We start from the raw sequence: 15,793 nt of genomic DNA on the forward strand, positions 1-15,793 counted from the left end.
TCCATGGATCGTGATCAAGACTCAACACAGCGCTTGCTTGCTACTCTCCCTTACCTGCTGAATTTCTCCACCGCTCTTCACAAGCACATCCACACCACCCATACTCACACCATTTTGCAAAACAGAAGCAACTGGCACTCAAAGGGAGTCTTAGCCTGACCAGCCTGCTGTTCTAACTGATCCAAGAAGTTGAAAAGACAATTCTGCTTGAAACATAGCAAGAAGTGAGATTTCCTGCCAGGGGTTTGCAGTTTTCAAGACATTCAGTGATGATGATGACTACGTAGACCTTCAGATGCAATATGTCACTAAATACCAGATCCTATGGAACAACAATGGGAAAGACCTGTTGGACTCATGTTGTGCTTGTGGGCTTCCCAGAAGCACTTTTTGGCCACTGTTGGGACCAGGATGCTGGACTCAATGACCCTTAAGCCCGATCCACCCGGTCTTCTCTCCCTGCCACAAGTATTACTTTACTTTATTGATCAACAAGGTTCCATTTCGTACCTTTTCATGGCATAGAAGTAAGTGACTTTGAGGTGGTGGTGGAATCTTTACCCGATAATGTTTCTACATGTCAAAGGACAGGAGTAAGGCTAACTAAAAACACATGCCAATTACCCTTATTGACCAGCCCCTTTTCCCACTGAGCATTTCAAGCTATTTATTGGAAATATTTACAATGCACCTCACGCACCTCTCATTTCTCAATAACGCTAACCCCAGAGTAAAACTAAAAAGATCAGAAATCAAAACAGTCTTCAAAAGCTGAACAATCACATTTAAAACAAGTAACAAATTATATATCTAAAGGAGTCTTATGTTCCATATATTCTTCTAAGCCAATGGGGCCGTTGTGGATGTCAGCAGCCATTTGAAATGTTGTAAATTTGTTTTTAAGTAGAGCCGAACCACTTCATACTCCATATGCTTCTCAACAATTGCAGGATCTGTCGACCTGTGGTGTCTCACCATTGCTCACTTTTCAATCTATCTAGCTATCAAATATGTTTAACCTACTATGCTATAAAGCAGTGGTTCCCAACCTGGGGGCCGGGCCCCCCAGGGGGGCCGCGAAGTAATCCAGAGGGGGCCGTGAACAGTAAAGAAATGAATTATTTATTATTTTTTAAAGAAGTCTTCACTCCCTCGACACTGTATGCTTCCCACTGCCGCTGCAGATGACGCCTCCCCCTTGCTCCAAACAAGAGGGGAGGCCTTTTGCTGAAGCACCAGAGCGTCTTTCAGGCGCACTACGGGCAGGCATCTGCCTATAAAATACATGGCAGATGCCAAAGGAGGCTGAGGGTGGAGCTACCAGGAAGAAGAGGGGATTACTATCACTGATACCCGTCTCCTTGCACTGCTGCTACTGACAGCACCCTTACTTAGAATGAGAGGAGAGGGCTTTTTGTGAAGCAAAAAGAAGCAAGGCTGCACAGAAAGGCTGCTTTCCCCCTTCCTTCCTGGCAGCCAGCCTGCCTCCCTGGGGGGAGGGGGTCATAATTTTTTTCAGCTTATAAAGGGGGTCCTGTGCTCATAAAGGTTGGGAACCACTGCTATAAAGGATCCAATTTAGCCTACTGAAATGAATAGAAATTGGGGTTCATTTTGAACTCATTAAGTTCATCACTAGCAAGGACATTAAAAAGGTCTACTGGACTCCAAATAGCAGATTGGTACCATTGAAAAAGAATGGTGTGCGAACATCAAAGGCCTCCGTAAGTGGTGTCTAATATAACGCAAGCAGGAGTCTGCTCATGCAGCTGGGTGTCTCCTTTGCGTCATCCCCCCCCGCCCCAAACTTTCTGCATGCCCCTGGAATCTGCTCCAGAGAGTTGGGGGAGCCTCAAGAGAAGATTTTGGGGAGCACAGAGAAGGAAGAGAAGAGAAACTAAAGGTGCCATTGTGCACGTAGACTGTTAATGTGCAAGTGGGAACACATCGCTAGATGTCAGTGTTTTTGTAACTGGTGTCATGAATAAAATCCCCAACCCACAAGTGATTAGAGTGGCCTACGAAGGTTTGGTTTGCATACTCCATACCTGAGGGGACACCCTCTCCCAACAATGCCTTGCAGCGCCTGCAAAGGACTCTGCTGTCTGCCGTTGAATTCTGTAGGGTAAAGTAGTAACATTTCAAAGACTTTCAGAAAAAGCTGGATATAAAACATGTTAAATATGCCACAACCCAAACAAAGAGTTAAATCTGTTGGAACAATTTCACTCAAATTCTTCTTGGTTTTACTTTGCATCCCAGAACGAATGGCTTCATTTCTATTTCAAACTCATTTATCATTTTCACATTAAGGAAGATTATTACCGTTCCAGAAAGACTCATCATTCTAGTCAACCTTTTAAAAATTATTGCACCTGGTCCCAGCCGTTACAATTTGTGTCAAGATCATCTAAAATACAGAGCAGTGGTGATCAGCTGTTAAATACATTGGAAGCACTGGATGATAAAAATATGTAATTGGCAGGGAACGCTTTATCAGATGGCGGGCATAGGGATATAATCTCTCGCTGTGTACATCTGAAGACTTCTGCATGGATTGTGTAGGACAAATACCGATTGTTGTAATGTAAAATGATTGGACTTATATGAAGCTTTACATATGAGAAAAGGATGAATAGTAAATAATTATATAGTGCTTCCTTAAATATTCATAGCACTTCACATACATTAAGGCTGCAATTCTAACTCCACTTAACTGGGCGTAAGCCCAAGTGAATTCAATAAGACTTATTTCTAAGTAGACAAGGTTAAGAATATGCTACAATTCAGTAACTTTCACAGCAGTTCTGTAAGACAGGAATAATAATGCTGACCTATATTTTATTTATATGCTGCCTTTCCTCCAGTGAAGGCTGCATATAGGGTTCTTTTCCGCATCTTTTATCTTCGCAGCAACCCTGGGAGGTGGGCTAGGCTGAGAGATGGTGACTGGCTCAAGGTGACCCCAGTGAGTTTCATGTGATTTGAACCCTCATCTCCTAGATCTTAGTCCGATACTCTAACCACTATACCACACTGGCTCTCCAACTTTCTTATATTGCAGCACCTTTAAAAGAAAGAGGCTGTAGTTCCGTGGGGGAAGATATGCTTTGCAGGCAGAAGATCCCATGACCAATCGCTAGCCACCCAGTGTATGTTTTCTTTCTACTTCAAACCATATATAGTGGCAGAAGAGCAACGGACTGAGACTTCAGTGTTTTCACTGGTTTGAACAGAAGTGGCAATACCTTTTTTGCCACACAAATTAAATCAATGTATCTTGTGTTGATAACTTTCAGCTCCTGGAAATCTCTACTCTCTTAACATCTTTTTTTGTGCTTCTACTCCAAAAGGTCCTTGACACAGAACAAAAGTACTTCCCCCTAGAGATAATTGCTAGAATGCTGTGGGGTGGTTAAAATTTGTATTAAATGATGATGTGCAGAAGAGTTGCTTTGCTGAGGCTAGACAGAAAGAGTCAAGAAAGAAAGAAAATAAGGCCGTTATCAGCTGTTATTTGGGCTGTTTAAGCACTCAAGTGCATAACTCAACAACTCATTCATCAAGAGCATATCACATGTTGAGTCTCTGCAGAATGCGTAAACTGCTCCACTGGAAAGTACTGCTTCAGGTTGTTACAAAAGATTTAGAAGATCAAGCCAAGCTCTCTGCACTATGGTTGTTTCACACATCAAGTTACTGCTTGACATTACCATTACTAACGCAGTACTTGCCTGACACATGAAGGGTTAAAGCAGGAAAGCTGCTCTTCAGAACTTTGCAAGATTAGCACAAAGATCTGGTGTTGAGAAATCTTCCCGTAAAACTTGGCTCACTCAGGGTTTCCAACCATAGCAACATTTTAAGCACATTCCATCGAACCCACTTTAAAAAAACAACACCACTTTTAGAATCTGGTGCTAATCTCACAAAGATGTAAAGAGCAGCTGGGGCACCTGGGGATGTTGGAGGCAGGATGTGCACGGGTGCATCTGCCTCCAGCCCCAGTTTAACCCTTCACGTGTTCAGCTGAACATCTCAACATGGCTCAAGTGATGAAAACAATGCACCAGCCCTCCCTAAAAGTTATGAGAAATAGATTTCCAAAGAAATGCAAATCATTGAAGAGGTGTGGGACTGGGTGGAGCAAGAAACCTCTTGCACTTTCAGACACGGCACTTATTATATGAACATTATATTTTAAATTCTTCTTTTGAGAGATGCTTTTGTGTGGGTGGGGAGGGGAGGGAAGGTCTGTATTAGAGCTGAAAAGTTTTTATAAACAAACGTTTTTTAAAGAAGTCATTTCAGCTCCCCCAAGAGGCTCCTTTTTGTTTGCTTCCACCTTGCCTGTGCTCCAATTCCAATGCCTATCTCCATATGCAAAGGATCCCCCCCCCAAAAAAAGGTACAGATACACAGGTTGGCTCAAAGGGACCTCTCAGCAGGAAAAGCATGATACTGGGAGTCACTTTAAGCAACTGCATGGTATATTCTGCAAGACAGTTATATGAAATCATATGAGCGTATCTATATTAACAAAACGAGGCCGCCTTATACAGAGTCAGACAACTGGTCCTTCTAGGTCAGCATGATCTCCTCTGACAGCTATTGGGTCTCCAAAGTCTCTAGCAATCCTTTTAACTCATGCATGGCCTGCAATCCTTTCATTTCAAGAGTGGGCAAAGAAGAAGAAAACAAAGGACAAAAAAGGAAGTAGCTCCACCCACTTGGGGAAAATGACCCTGTCTATTGCTTGCTTCGGCCCAGACAACGGCCACCATACAGCCCCCCTCCCCCAACAAATTACCCCCAAGGCAAGGATGGGGAACCTGTGGCCCTCTGGATGTTGTTCAACTCCCATCACCCCAGCCAGCATGGCCAATGGTTAGGCACAACTGGAGCTGTAGTTCAACAACACGTATAAGGCTGCAGCTTCCCCATCTCTCCCCTATGGGAACCAAGCCCTTGACAGAAAATGCTGGCCTGCTCCTGTTTTAACTGGAGTTACTGGAGAAACAAACCTGGGTCCTTATACATGCTCTTTACCAATCCTGCAAAATAAAAACAAATATAAAATGTAGGCTTATTCATCATTCCATGTCCAGTGTACTCACCGTGACAGAACTACTGCCTCTAGAAGTAGCATCCTGGGACTCTGAATGAGGAATTTTAGATTCTGGCCCAGGTGACTCACTTCCTGAGTTAACCAGGAAGTAGTTGTGTCCAAGGAAACAGTCTCCATTTTGTGGGTGAAACATGCTATCATTGAAGGGATTGGGGTGACAGCACCATTCCTCCACCAAATCACTCCAGTCCTCACCGGGAAGAGAAAGAACTCTGAGAAATGTCCTAAGAAAGATGAAAGAGATTGTTGTTATGACAGGGACAACTTAGTGTGTAGTCAAGCCATTTCCAGAGAGCAGGAGTTGCCAATATGGTGCCCACCAGATCCTGCTGGTCCCTTCTCCTTGGACCATTGGCCATCCTGCTGGAATTGATGGGAGGTGGAATCCAACAACATCTGGAGGGCACCAGGTTCCCAAACCCTGTCCTAGGCTAACCCAGCTAAGAGGAAAGTCGAGGGTGACTCGACAGGCTAGTAAGCAGCTTCTGGTTGAGAATCCACATCACTCCAGAGGGGAAAGCGAATAGGAGAAGAGAAAAACAGCCCGTATTGAATTTGGCAGGCAGAGAAACATACGGGCCCAAACCCCCATGGTTTTTTGAAATTAATGGCAAATTCTTGAAGTGCTGCTGTGGGAAACTGAGACTTACACCATCCTTTTCCTTTGAAAGAGCTGCCCACTATGTTCATGCAGACAAGTTTATATGTATGCACCAAAAACTTAAATAACAAAAAACTTAACTGTTTGAGGAAGCTGAGGGAGAGAGGGTGGAAGACAGAAGCATATTAATTTTCACTAGTAATGTCACAGCCAATAGACACCTCATGCAATACTACATATATTTATTCCCACAGCATCTATTGCACTATTAGGAGCTTGTGTTGATTTTTTTTAAAAAAACACACAAAACCAGTTAGTCCAGCAACCACTGTGGGGAAGGGGGGAAAATGGGGGAAATGTAAACATTGCAAGCAATGGCAGCTCTCTCATATCACCTCTATCACCCTGATCTTCTGTTAAACGAAGAAAATTGCCTTCCTTCCAACAGCCTAAGAAAACATATGAACATTTAAAAAACTAACCAAATGGGCAGTTAAGGTAGGATGAAAAATCAGTTGTAAACATTTATGTACCCATATATAAGTGACTACATCTCATCCTAAAAGTAAAAATACTGAGGTCTTATCTGCACCATATATTTAGAGCAGTGGTACACCACTTTAAACAGTTGTGACTTCCCCTAAAGAATCCTGGGGACTATAGTTTGGTAAGGGTGCTGAGAGTCATTAGGAGATTCCTATTCCCCTCACACAGCTACATTTCCCAGAGTCCCCTGGGTTAACTATGGTTAAAGTAAAATGTTGGGTTTCCACGTAATGCCAAATCATAGTTAAAACAAATCAAGGTTTGTATGCCAACAAATGAACCATGCCTTTGGTTTGTGGTTTGACAACAGTAAACAATCCATAGGGAAGCTTCTGGGCAGGGTTTGCACCCAACACTTAAGCAATGATTTGGTAAAGCATAGCTTAATAAAACACAGATTAGAGTTATGTGCCACTGAATGGCTTGATAAGGTCTCAGATTCCATGCTATATGGACTGAGCCTGGCAAGAGTGCAATTATTTGGTGGATATTCAGTAAAGAGTCAACATAACATTGTCTGGAGCAAATTTCCCCCTTTTGATGTCCACTGTCCCATGTACAATCACATAAAAAGGTAGGAAGATGCCCATGACACAAGTCAGACCAGACAATATCAGCCCTAGGAAAGTACCTTATGAGACTACCAAGAAATACCTTTTTTTAAAAAACAGAGCTACATTTGCGAAATATTTATTTCAGTGTATTTTGTTGAATCCCTTCTGTATCTAGTTCTATAAGCCTGTGTCATTTTTATTTTTGCAAAAGGAATATACAAATCCAGTTTTGTAAGAAAGAAAGAAAATACAGCAGACGCTCAATCCCATGACTGTGCTAGGAGCAATATATTTTCCTAGCGTAATAACCCAAGCCTTCTATGTATGCTAGGAAATTAATACTCAACACATAAGCTGAAGCTTAAACAGATGACACCTTCTGCATTTCATTTTTCAGCATACCTGTATTGCAAATGTGCAGTGATATTTGGAATTAATGGGGAAGGGTCAACGTCAGAAAAGTTAGTGGAGGCAAATTAGTTTAAATACCACTCTGCTCATTTCTCCAAGAGCAGCTCTGAAAAGCACTGTTCTCTCCCCCCCCCCATTTGTCATGTATCAAAGAAGCCTCTGCAGCACCTGATTAGGAAAAATCACTCATGGCCTCCCACCAAGATAGATACGAGGGAGGGAGGGAGAAATCTCGCTTACGACCAAGGTAACAAAAGAGCCACGGAACGCACACACACAGGTAGCAAACAAAACAATGCCGGTCACTGTGCGTGCTCACTGCAAAACAACCCAGGAAAAGTATCATTATAAAAATTCCCTTATTAAGATCAACTAAAAAAAAAATCACAAAACAGTAAGCTAGCTTTCCAACTAAACAGAGCCATTCCTCAGGCTTGATGATGATTTTCTTTTATTTGGAAATATTAATATCCCGCCCTTCAGCCAGAAGGCTCTGAGAGAGGCAGAGGATAATTTAAAATGTAGCAAACAAAAAGAAATGGTGTTAAATGAAAACAAAGGTGGTGGCAGGTGAGGAAGAAGGCAGAAAGGGAAAAATATTCACAATGGATGCAGATGAGTAGAACAAAAGGTAGTTAAGTTGTTAGACCTCAAATTCTCTGAAGGGAATTCTAACTTAAGAGTGAGGAAACTTTTTCAGCTTGAGGGCCGCATTCCTTTCTGGACAATCTTCCAGGGGCCACATGCCAGAGGTGGGTGGGGTCAGAAGCTGGAGCCATGAATGTAAATGTTACCGGTACAGTAGACTAGTTTCTACACATACCCTTCTCTATCCTCCATCCAGACAAGCAAGCAACCTTATTCAAAAACACATTCTAGCCAGGAAAAAGAACTTTGGGTACAACGCAAGGCCAGTGAGGGGTATGGCCTAGGGAGAGAGGTCCAAGGGCCAGAGAGGCCTGGAGGGATGCATAACTCCTTATCCAATTATTATTATTTTTTTACCACCACAGCTTTACACTTTGCTTCCTCTCCTGGTCAATACAAACTACATTTCCTGGAGTTCAAGCTTTCCCTAGGAAGGCTTCATATGTTCAATTTCAGCATGATGCAAAAATATTTATCCACGGGCAAGCTTTAATGGGAGTACCACACTTACCGGTCCTTTAGTACACTCTCACCACATGACTGGCAGTAAAAGGTACAACTCTTCTTGGGTTTGAGGACGTCACCCACAGCTGGTATTAGTTCTGAAAACATATTGAAGAACATGACCCACATTAGCCTAAGCATTACAAAGCAAGCAATATTACCCTCACATTCACGCCAGAAGACATTCAGGACCCACAGGATTCACAAGAAAAATACAACACATTTTATTTTATTTATTTATTTGTTTCATTTTTAAACCGCCCATAGCGAGTGGCTCTCTGGGCAGTGTACAAAAGATTAAAATACAGAATATAACAATAAAATCAACCTACCAACAGTAAACATAAACAGCAAACAAAAAAGATATTTATTTTAAGGTTCAAAGCAGTCCATGCATATTGCTCAGTTATGATACAATGGGCCTGAATGGTGAGCTCATATTATTATTGTCGTACAACACACAGTGGTTTGAAACTAACAAGAATAATGGCCACTTATCAAGTTCGTAGTAGAGACAAACCAGCTGTTACAATGTCTGGGGCTTTTTAGTTTAGAGAAAAGGCATGTAAGAGGAGACATGATAAAATTATATATGGGCCACATTCATACCATACATTTATTCCACTATTTCCCCCACATTAAACCATCATGGCTTTCCCCAAAGAATCATGGAAAGTTTGGTAGTTTAAGGATAATACGAGTTTTTAGCAGATCCCTAATCCCATCACACAGCAACGGTTCTCAGAGTTCCCTGGGAAGAGGGATTGATTGTTCAATTACTCTGGGAACTGTAGTTCTGCAAAGGGAATAGGGGCCTCCTAATAACTCTCAGTATCCTTAACAAACTTCACTTCCCAGCAGGGCTGTGGAGTCGGAGTCGTGCTGTCGGAAGCAATTTTGGGTGGAGTCGGAAGAAATGTACCGACTCCAACTTCAAAATAAAATAATATTTTTATTTATTAATATTAATAAGTTAATATACATTTGCCATTTATGAAGGAGTCAGAGTCGGAGTTGGACAGTAGAAAAATAGAGGAGTCAGAGTTGAAGGTTTGACGTTCCAACTCCACAGCCCTGCTTCCCAGGATTCTTTAGGGGAAACCATGACTGCTTAACACAGAATAATTGTGGAATAAATGCATGGTGTGAATGTGGCCATGATGTGGAGAAAGTGGACAAAGAAAGGTTTTCCAGCTATTGGGAATTGCAAGTGGGGAGAGCAATATTGCACTGAGGTTCTGCTTGTAGGCATGTGGTTGGCTGCTGTGTGAACAAGATGCTAGAATAGTTTGGCTGATCCAACAGGACTCTTCTTCTGTTCAGAGATGTGGCTTGTCATTCAGTCATTTAGCTATTACCCTTACCCTTCTCACATGGACAACAAATGGGATAGTCTCAAGTCATATTTGACAATTATGCATGATTTTCTTCATAACAATGCCTCAAGTAAGCACTGATTTTGCTGAAGACATAATTTTTCTACTACTGAAACTTTTTGTAAAGGTTCCCCCCCCCAGGTCTTGTTAAAAGGTAATCTTTAAAAAGTTCCATTAATATACGACTGACTAACAAGATAGATCATTAGAAATAATCTGCCATTCCAGGGAGCTTTAAATATAATAAGCACAACTCTAATCAAAGAGCAATATAAAAGAATTTTATCCATCTTAGAATATTATGCTAGGGATGGGGGCTGCTATCTCCAGAATTCTTAGGCAAGCTAACATGAAGCTCTTATTTTAATGCTGCAAGACTACTTTGTCATGCATTTATTCTGCTTGTAAAGGGAGATTTGTTACTAACTTTTTTTTCTTTAGGATACACCATAGGAAGTAAATCTAATTAAATCCAAGCTGGGGTTAATGAAAGAAAGAAAAGGAAGCTGTGCACACTATGAAGTCCATTCAGGCAACTCTCACAGCTAAAAGTTAAACCATCCCCACATTGCTAGTAATAATAATAATAAAGTCATTCTTACTTGTATTCAAACCTGCTTGAACTAGCAGTCTCATATGTAAGCCATCCCCAAGCACATACTGCAGTCCTCGACAGGAAGAAGGAACAATCCTGACCTCTGGTGGAAAGTTGATTGTTGTGCATTCTTTAACGTTTTTTAGCTCTATGGATGATGGCCTCACAGTAATATCCACTGGCCAGCTTTCTGGCTTTAATTTGCTAAAGATATTTAAGACAGACCATTTATGTTCCATTCCAAAGAGCATTGCAATGACAAATTGACAGAACTGGGCAAGTCTGAAAAGAACAACTTTTATTTATTTAAGGTGTTTTTAATGTACTGCCCTTCATAAATATTTACAATGCAAATTAAAAACAGGAAAACAATGGGTAATATCCAACATTACCTGAACAGGCTTCCCCAAGTGTGACAGGCCTTTCCCTCCTTCTCCTTCCCCCCCTCCCCGCCAGCCCACCATGCCCTTGCCAAATCTCTGGAGGATTCCCCAACTTTCCAGAGCAGTTGGGGGAGGGATCTGTTCTACAAATGATGTCTGCCATGCTGACAGATAACTGTTGAAAATTGCCCAATTTATAATAAATCAACAAAACAATGAAAATCAACAACATGCACACAATTAAACAACAATCAACTGGAACAGCAAAGTAAAAAACTCCACTGCCAGTGTTTAACATGCAACATGCTGCCATTCCCATTAAAATGCCTGAGAATAAAAATGTCTTAACTCAAGGTATTAATGAGAAATATTGACTGCAGATTGCACATCAAAGAGACACATCAATGCTGACAATATTTATCTCAAAATCTTTTTCACTTGCTGTTTTTCAGTTGCTATTTATGCATGTGTGGACAAAGAGTTGGAGAAAGCCACTAAATACACATTCTGGTCAATGTTAAGTATTATCGCGTTGCAGATCAATTTAAGCAGACAAGCCCTGTTCATAAAACTTTCTCCACAAACAGGGCTACTGTGTAGAGTGGGAGAAAACTTCTTTATCCTGCCCCCAGACATCCTGCTGCCCCTACCTCCCATCTACATGCTGAAAGCAGACGCTACAAAGAGGTGGCTACTCAAGGTCAACCACGCTCCAAGGAGATGTTACACATCAGGCTTAAATAAAACTTTTTAAAAGTTCTGTTCCAGATAAACATACATAGGTGCTCCATGTGATCAGGACCTCTGTGTGAATGGGGATATTTTTGCCATATGCTTGGAGAATTTCTAAACCACGGCTCCATATAAGCCTAGCATGCGACATCACCATGGGATATGTGTACAAGACAAACCTAGACTTGTTTTAATCCAGTTCAACTATCGTGGCTTCCTTCAAAGAACTCCAGCATTTTCCAAAATTCTATGTAATATCATAGCTGTAAATCTCTTTTGATTTTGTTAGGATGGAGGGACTACAGAAGTTAAACTGCTTACATTTATAGTGCAGTCCACACCCAAGAATGTTCTGAAGAGCCAAGTGAACCTAAAATGAAATCCTACTCTAGGTTCTCCCACCTACTTATGCAGGTTATTTTCTTAGTATATTGTCTGCTTTTACATTAAGTTGTAGTTAAATGAAATGAATTTTTTTATTGTATTGTTTAAATGTTGTTGCTCTCTCTCAGATTGTGTGAACGTTTAAGAGTGGATTACAAATAAATAAATTTCCGTGTTTTTAAGTATATGGAGCCTTCAGAGGCCTTTCATTTATGGCACCACCATTATTGAATGCCTCTCCTACGACTGTTAAAGGAAGGCTTCAGTGGAAGGTAGAGATATTTCTACGTGAAATATATTTGCTGCAAACGGTGACTGACTTTTATCTTTGCTCCTGCTGCTGTGCTATTTTTTTTATCAGAAAAAAATACAGCTTGCTGGATATTAACATATTTTCAGTATTGTGCTATTCTTATTTGTACTTTATTATGACATTAACAAAATAATAATAATGTGAATCAACTGCTTGATTTATAGAATCTACTATTTTAGCATTTAGTACCTGCACACTTTTCCCTCTTAAGCCACAAAATAAGAACAGCAGCATTGGTGCATATTAAGTATTAATTCCCAATAAACGCTATCAACTCAGTCGAACACTACCAGAAGGTATTCACCAGTGTCACAATCATTTATATGAAGTACCATAAGACCATTTAGGATTCCATCGCAAGTAAGTTTCTACAACCACATGACAAATTCTAATTGGTGTAACCAAGTTAGTATCTTGCAGTACAATTCACAGCTGAAAAACTACCACATCTATTGTGTCATATACTTGTATGGTTTGGAGCCTACTTCACTATATTTAGGAACTACAATCCTGACGGCAAATATATATACACACATGGGACGTGGAGGTGGGATATAGAGATGAGCTCAGAGGGAAAATGCAAAAGAACAATAATGATTACTTGAAAGCAAAATAGTTATAGGGACCAATTAGCAATAGTTAGTCAATGGTTTCTGATTTTAATGTTTACATGGTTTTACTGTGTGTGTGCATATATAGGCATATGATGGTTGTAAACCGCTTTGATTTTTTATGAATAGCAGTATATAAATATTTTTCATAAATAAAACAAGAAAATGTATGCCATAATAGATTTAAGTATTTTCCACAAGTCCTTTTGCTATATTTACTACAACAGAACACAGCTACCCTTCCAGCAATTTAAGAAAAAATTCCACAGCCATCTTTAAAGGGAGGAGGGAATACAGGATTATAAAAGCAGGAAGAAACGTTATGTGGGAAGGAAAGACTTATAAAGAAATGTGAGGAGTTTGAGTATGCGTCCCTGTTTATTGAGGATTGAAGTCTTAACCTCCCTTCCCCTACATAGATGGCAGGGTTCTCTGGGTTTATCATGGAAGGGGGAAAAGCTTTACATATGCCTCCTCAGAAGTAAACCAATACGACTTGCTACTGGGTAAATGTGAATAGGACTGCAGCCTTCATGCCCTGTGTTTAGCCCGAGCTCACAGGGGTTAGTTTGCAGAACTCAAGAGCAGTCCTATGACTTGCTGTAATGTTCGAAGATACCGTGCTTTCTGCCTTCTCTGAATGTACAAGCACCCATGCATTTGTGGAATTTCATCGGTAGGATTTCAGAAAACAAAGGCTCCTTTCCCTGCAACTTTTCCTGTTCTCCAAAAAGTTATTCTTGGATTTTAAAGGCGTTGCAAGGCAATGTTCTCCAAAGGGTATCACATGTGTCTTGTTTTTTATTACAGGACACACACATCCTCCAATCCAAAGCCTTTGTTTTTGTTCTCTTGTTCATTCTGATGTCCGGAAGCGGATAAATGGGACACCGTCTGTAGAGAGATCGTGTAGCAACCCAAACCGAAGCCAATTTACCTTTAGCCACTGCCTGGAGAAGAGATTGTATGGGAACCCTAAGGAAGTCACCTCAATTTCCATAATAGAAAAGTGGGCTATAAGTGACAAACGATTTATGTTCATTATACTTCTCCCAAAACAGGAACGGAGAAGGGGCCAGTTAGAAAGAGTTAAAATAAGTACCGGATGATCAGCAGCCCGCTCTGCGTCCTCTGCCTAATCTCCAAATACAATGCAGCAGCGTCCATTACGGCAGCGTTCGCCCCAGAGATCCCAGGCCGAGGGAAAGGAATCGAAATACCCGCGGTGAGATTCAGAACTGCCCAGGGAACGGATCCACGTGGGGAGGAGGAGAACGACCAAGCTCAGCCCAGGAAGCGCTTAAACACCATCGGACTCGGCCGGCCAAGAGAGAGCCCAGATCTCTGCCACAGCGCCCTCTGCGTCGCCAATCAGCCAAGGGCTCGGTTTCAGGTGGCTCCGCCTCTACCGTTCGGAAAGAGAAGAGCCGCCCTCTCTTCTTCCCACGCGCAAACCTGTGGCTGCGGTAGCGAATCCTCCGGTTGCTCTGAAGAAAGAATATCTCACTTTTTCTACGGCTTCGATTTAAACGGGTCCAGCAGGGCTGCGTTTTTACGAAAGGGTTCCGCCTGTTGGAATCGTTTGTAGTCCACGTGGTTTGAGCTAAGGCTAATAAGCCGCTTGAAATGGTTTTGGGGTTTTTTTTTTTGTCCGGCTCCCCCGCAATCGCTCCATCTTACAATCAGAAGAGGCTTTTTATTTAGTGGTTTAAAAGGTTCGCCGCCCGATCATATGCATCTACTCAGAAATGTCCTATTGTGATAACAGGGTGTATTAGCACACACGGGATCGCAGGTTTACAGCACAATCCTGTACATAGGGAAAGAGCTGTAGCTCAGTGGTAAAGCGTCTGCAGAAGGTCCCAAGTTCAATCCTCTGCATCTCCCAAGTAAGACTTTGAGAGACTCCTGCCTGAAACCCTGGAGTCAATGTAGACAGTCCTCAGCTAGATAGACCAATGGTCTGACTTGGTATAAGGCAGCATGTCTCCTCAGAAGTAAGCCCCATTGAGCTCAACAAGACAGTCCCAGGTGGGCATATAGGATTGCAGCCTAAATGGAAATACAGTATAGATAGAGTAGTGCATCATGCCCCTAACCATTGGGTTCATAGGAGCTGGACACATGGAGGGCCACAGATTCTCCATCACTGAGGTAGAGCCTCCATATTTATTATATTATTATTATTATTTAAATTTCCATACTGCCCCATAGCCAAAGCTTTCTGGGCGGTTTACAACATAAAAATCAATGTACAATATATAATATACAATTCATATTTGGTACAATTAAAAGGAAAAACAATACATCACATTTTAAATAAACATAAGTAAACAATAAATCTCAACAATACACATAACAGAATAACAGAATAAATAAAACAAACCAAACATAGCAATTATAACAATATCTACAACATATTCTCCAATGTCCCACTGTGCTTCTCCTCACCTAACCCCATCTTCCATAACCAATAGCACTATCTATAAACATTTCTTCCATTGTCTTCTTTCTCCAAAACAACCCCGATGATGCTAAGTGTGCACTTAGTATCACACTTGGCACGATGCCAAGGTGCTGCCTCAGGCAGCTCTTCCCCTTCATATACCTGGAGCAGAAGACACAATATGAAGGCAGGGTAGGTGGCTACAGCTACAGCAGCACTCAGAGTCCTTCCAAATACACACACAGATGATTACCGGTAGTTAAAGGCAAACAGGGAAAAGCTTTCACTTTTATGCCTTGCTTATTAGCTTCTAGAGGTATGTGGTTAGCTGCTGTTGGAAACATATAATTTTAATTGGATCTTATGAGACAATTCCTATGTAACTTAGGCACACTCTTGCACGCGCGCTCACAGTGCAAGGATTGCCTTGGGCAGGTATAAAAGGCGACTCAAAAGTATGACTTCCTACTGAATGAGCCATCTACTAGATTACGCAAGTGGAGGTCTATCTATAGGATTGCAGCCTAGAAGAATGCACATTCAGCGGAGAATGAACGCACG

General features: G+C 41.5%; 2 protein-coding genes across 6 annotated transcripts in view; one reads left to right on the plus strand and one right to left on the minus strand.

The window, feature by feature from the left end:
• The window catches only part of UBE3D (ubiquitin protein ligase E3D), a 67,343-nt gene extending 51,868 nt beyond the window's left edge, over positions 1-15,475 (minus strand). Inside the window, exons 1-5 of one of the 5 annotated variants that reach the window (XM_061623228.1) lie at positions 13,889-14,276; positions 10,371-10,567; positions 8,400-8,490; positions 5,118-5,352; positions 2,049-2,118 (exon numbers count right to left, since the gene is read on the minus strand). In XM_061623228.1, coding sequence (XP_061479212.1) covers positions 2,049-2,118; positions 5,118-5,352; positions 8,400-8,490; positions 10,371-10,567; positions 13,889-13,953 — 658 coding nt within the window. In that variant the 5' untranslated portion in view covers positions 13,954-14,276. Of the gene's footprint in view, positions 1-2,048; positions 2,119-5,117; positions 5,353-8,399; positions 8,491-10,370; positions 10,568-13,888; positions 14,279-15,394 lie in introns of those variants that run through there. The other 4 variants (XM_061623226.1, XM_061623225.1, XM_061623227.1 and 1 more) reach the window with 4 other exon arrangements.
• DOP1A (DOP1 leucine zipper like protein A) overlaps positions 14,446-15,793 on the plus strand; it is an 83,303-nt gene continuing 81,955 nt past the window's right edge. The window contains exon 1 of the mRNA XM_061623221.1: positions 14,446-14,501. The gene's annotated coding sequence lies outside the window, so the exon portion shown is untranslated. The remainder of the gene's footprint in view (positions 14,502-15,793) is intronic.

This window comes from Rhineura floridana, chromosome 4 (assembly GCF_030035675.1).
Source record: "Rhineura floridana isolate rRhiFlo1 chromosome 4, rRhiFlo1.hap2, whole genome shotgun sequence".
Lineage (NCBI taxonomy): Eukaryota > Metazoa > Chordata > Lepidosauria > Squamata > Rhineuridae > Rhineura > Rhineura floridana.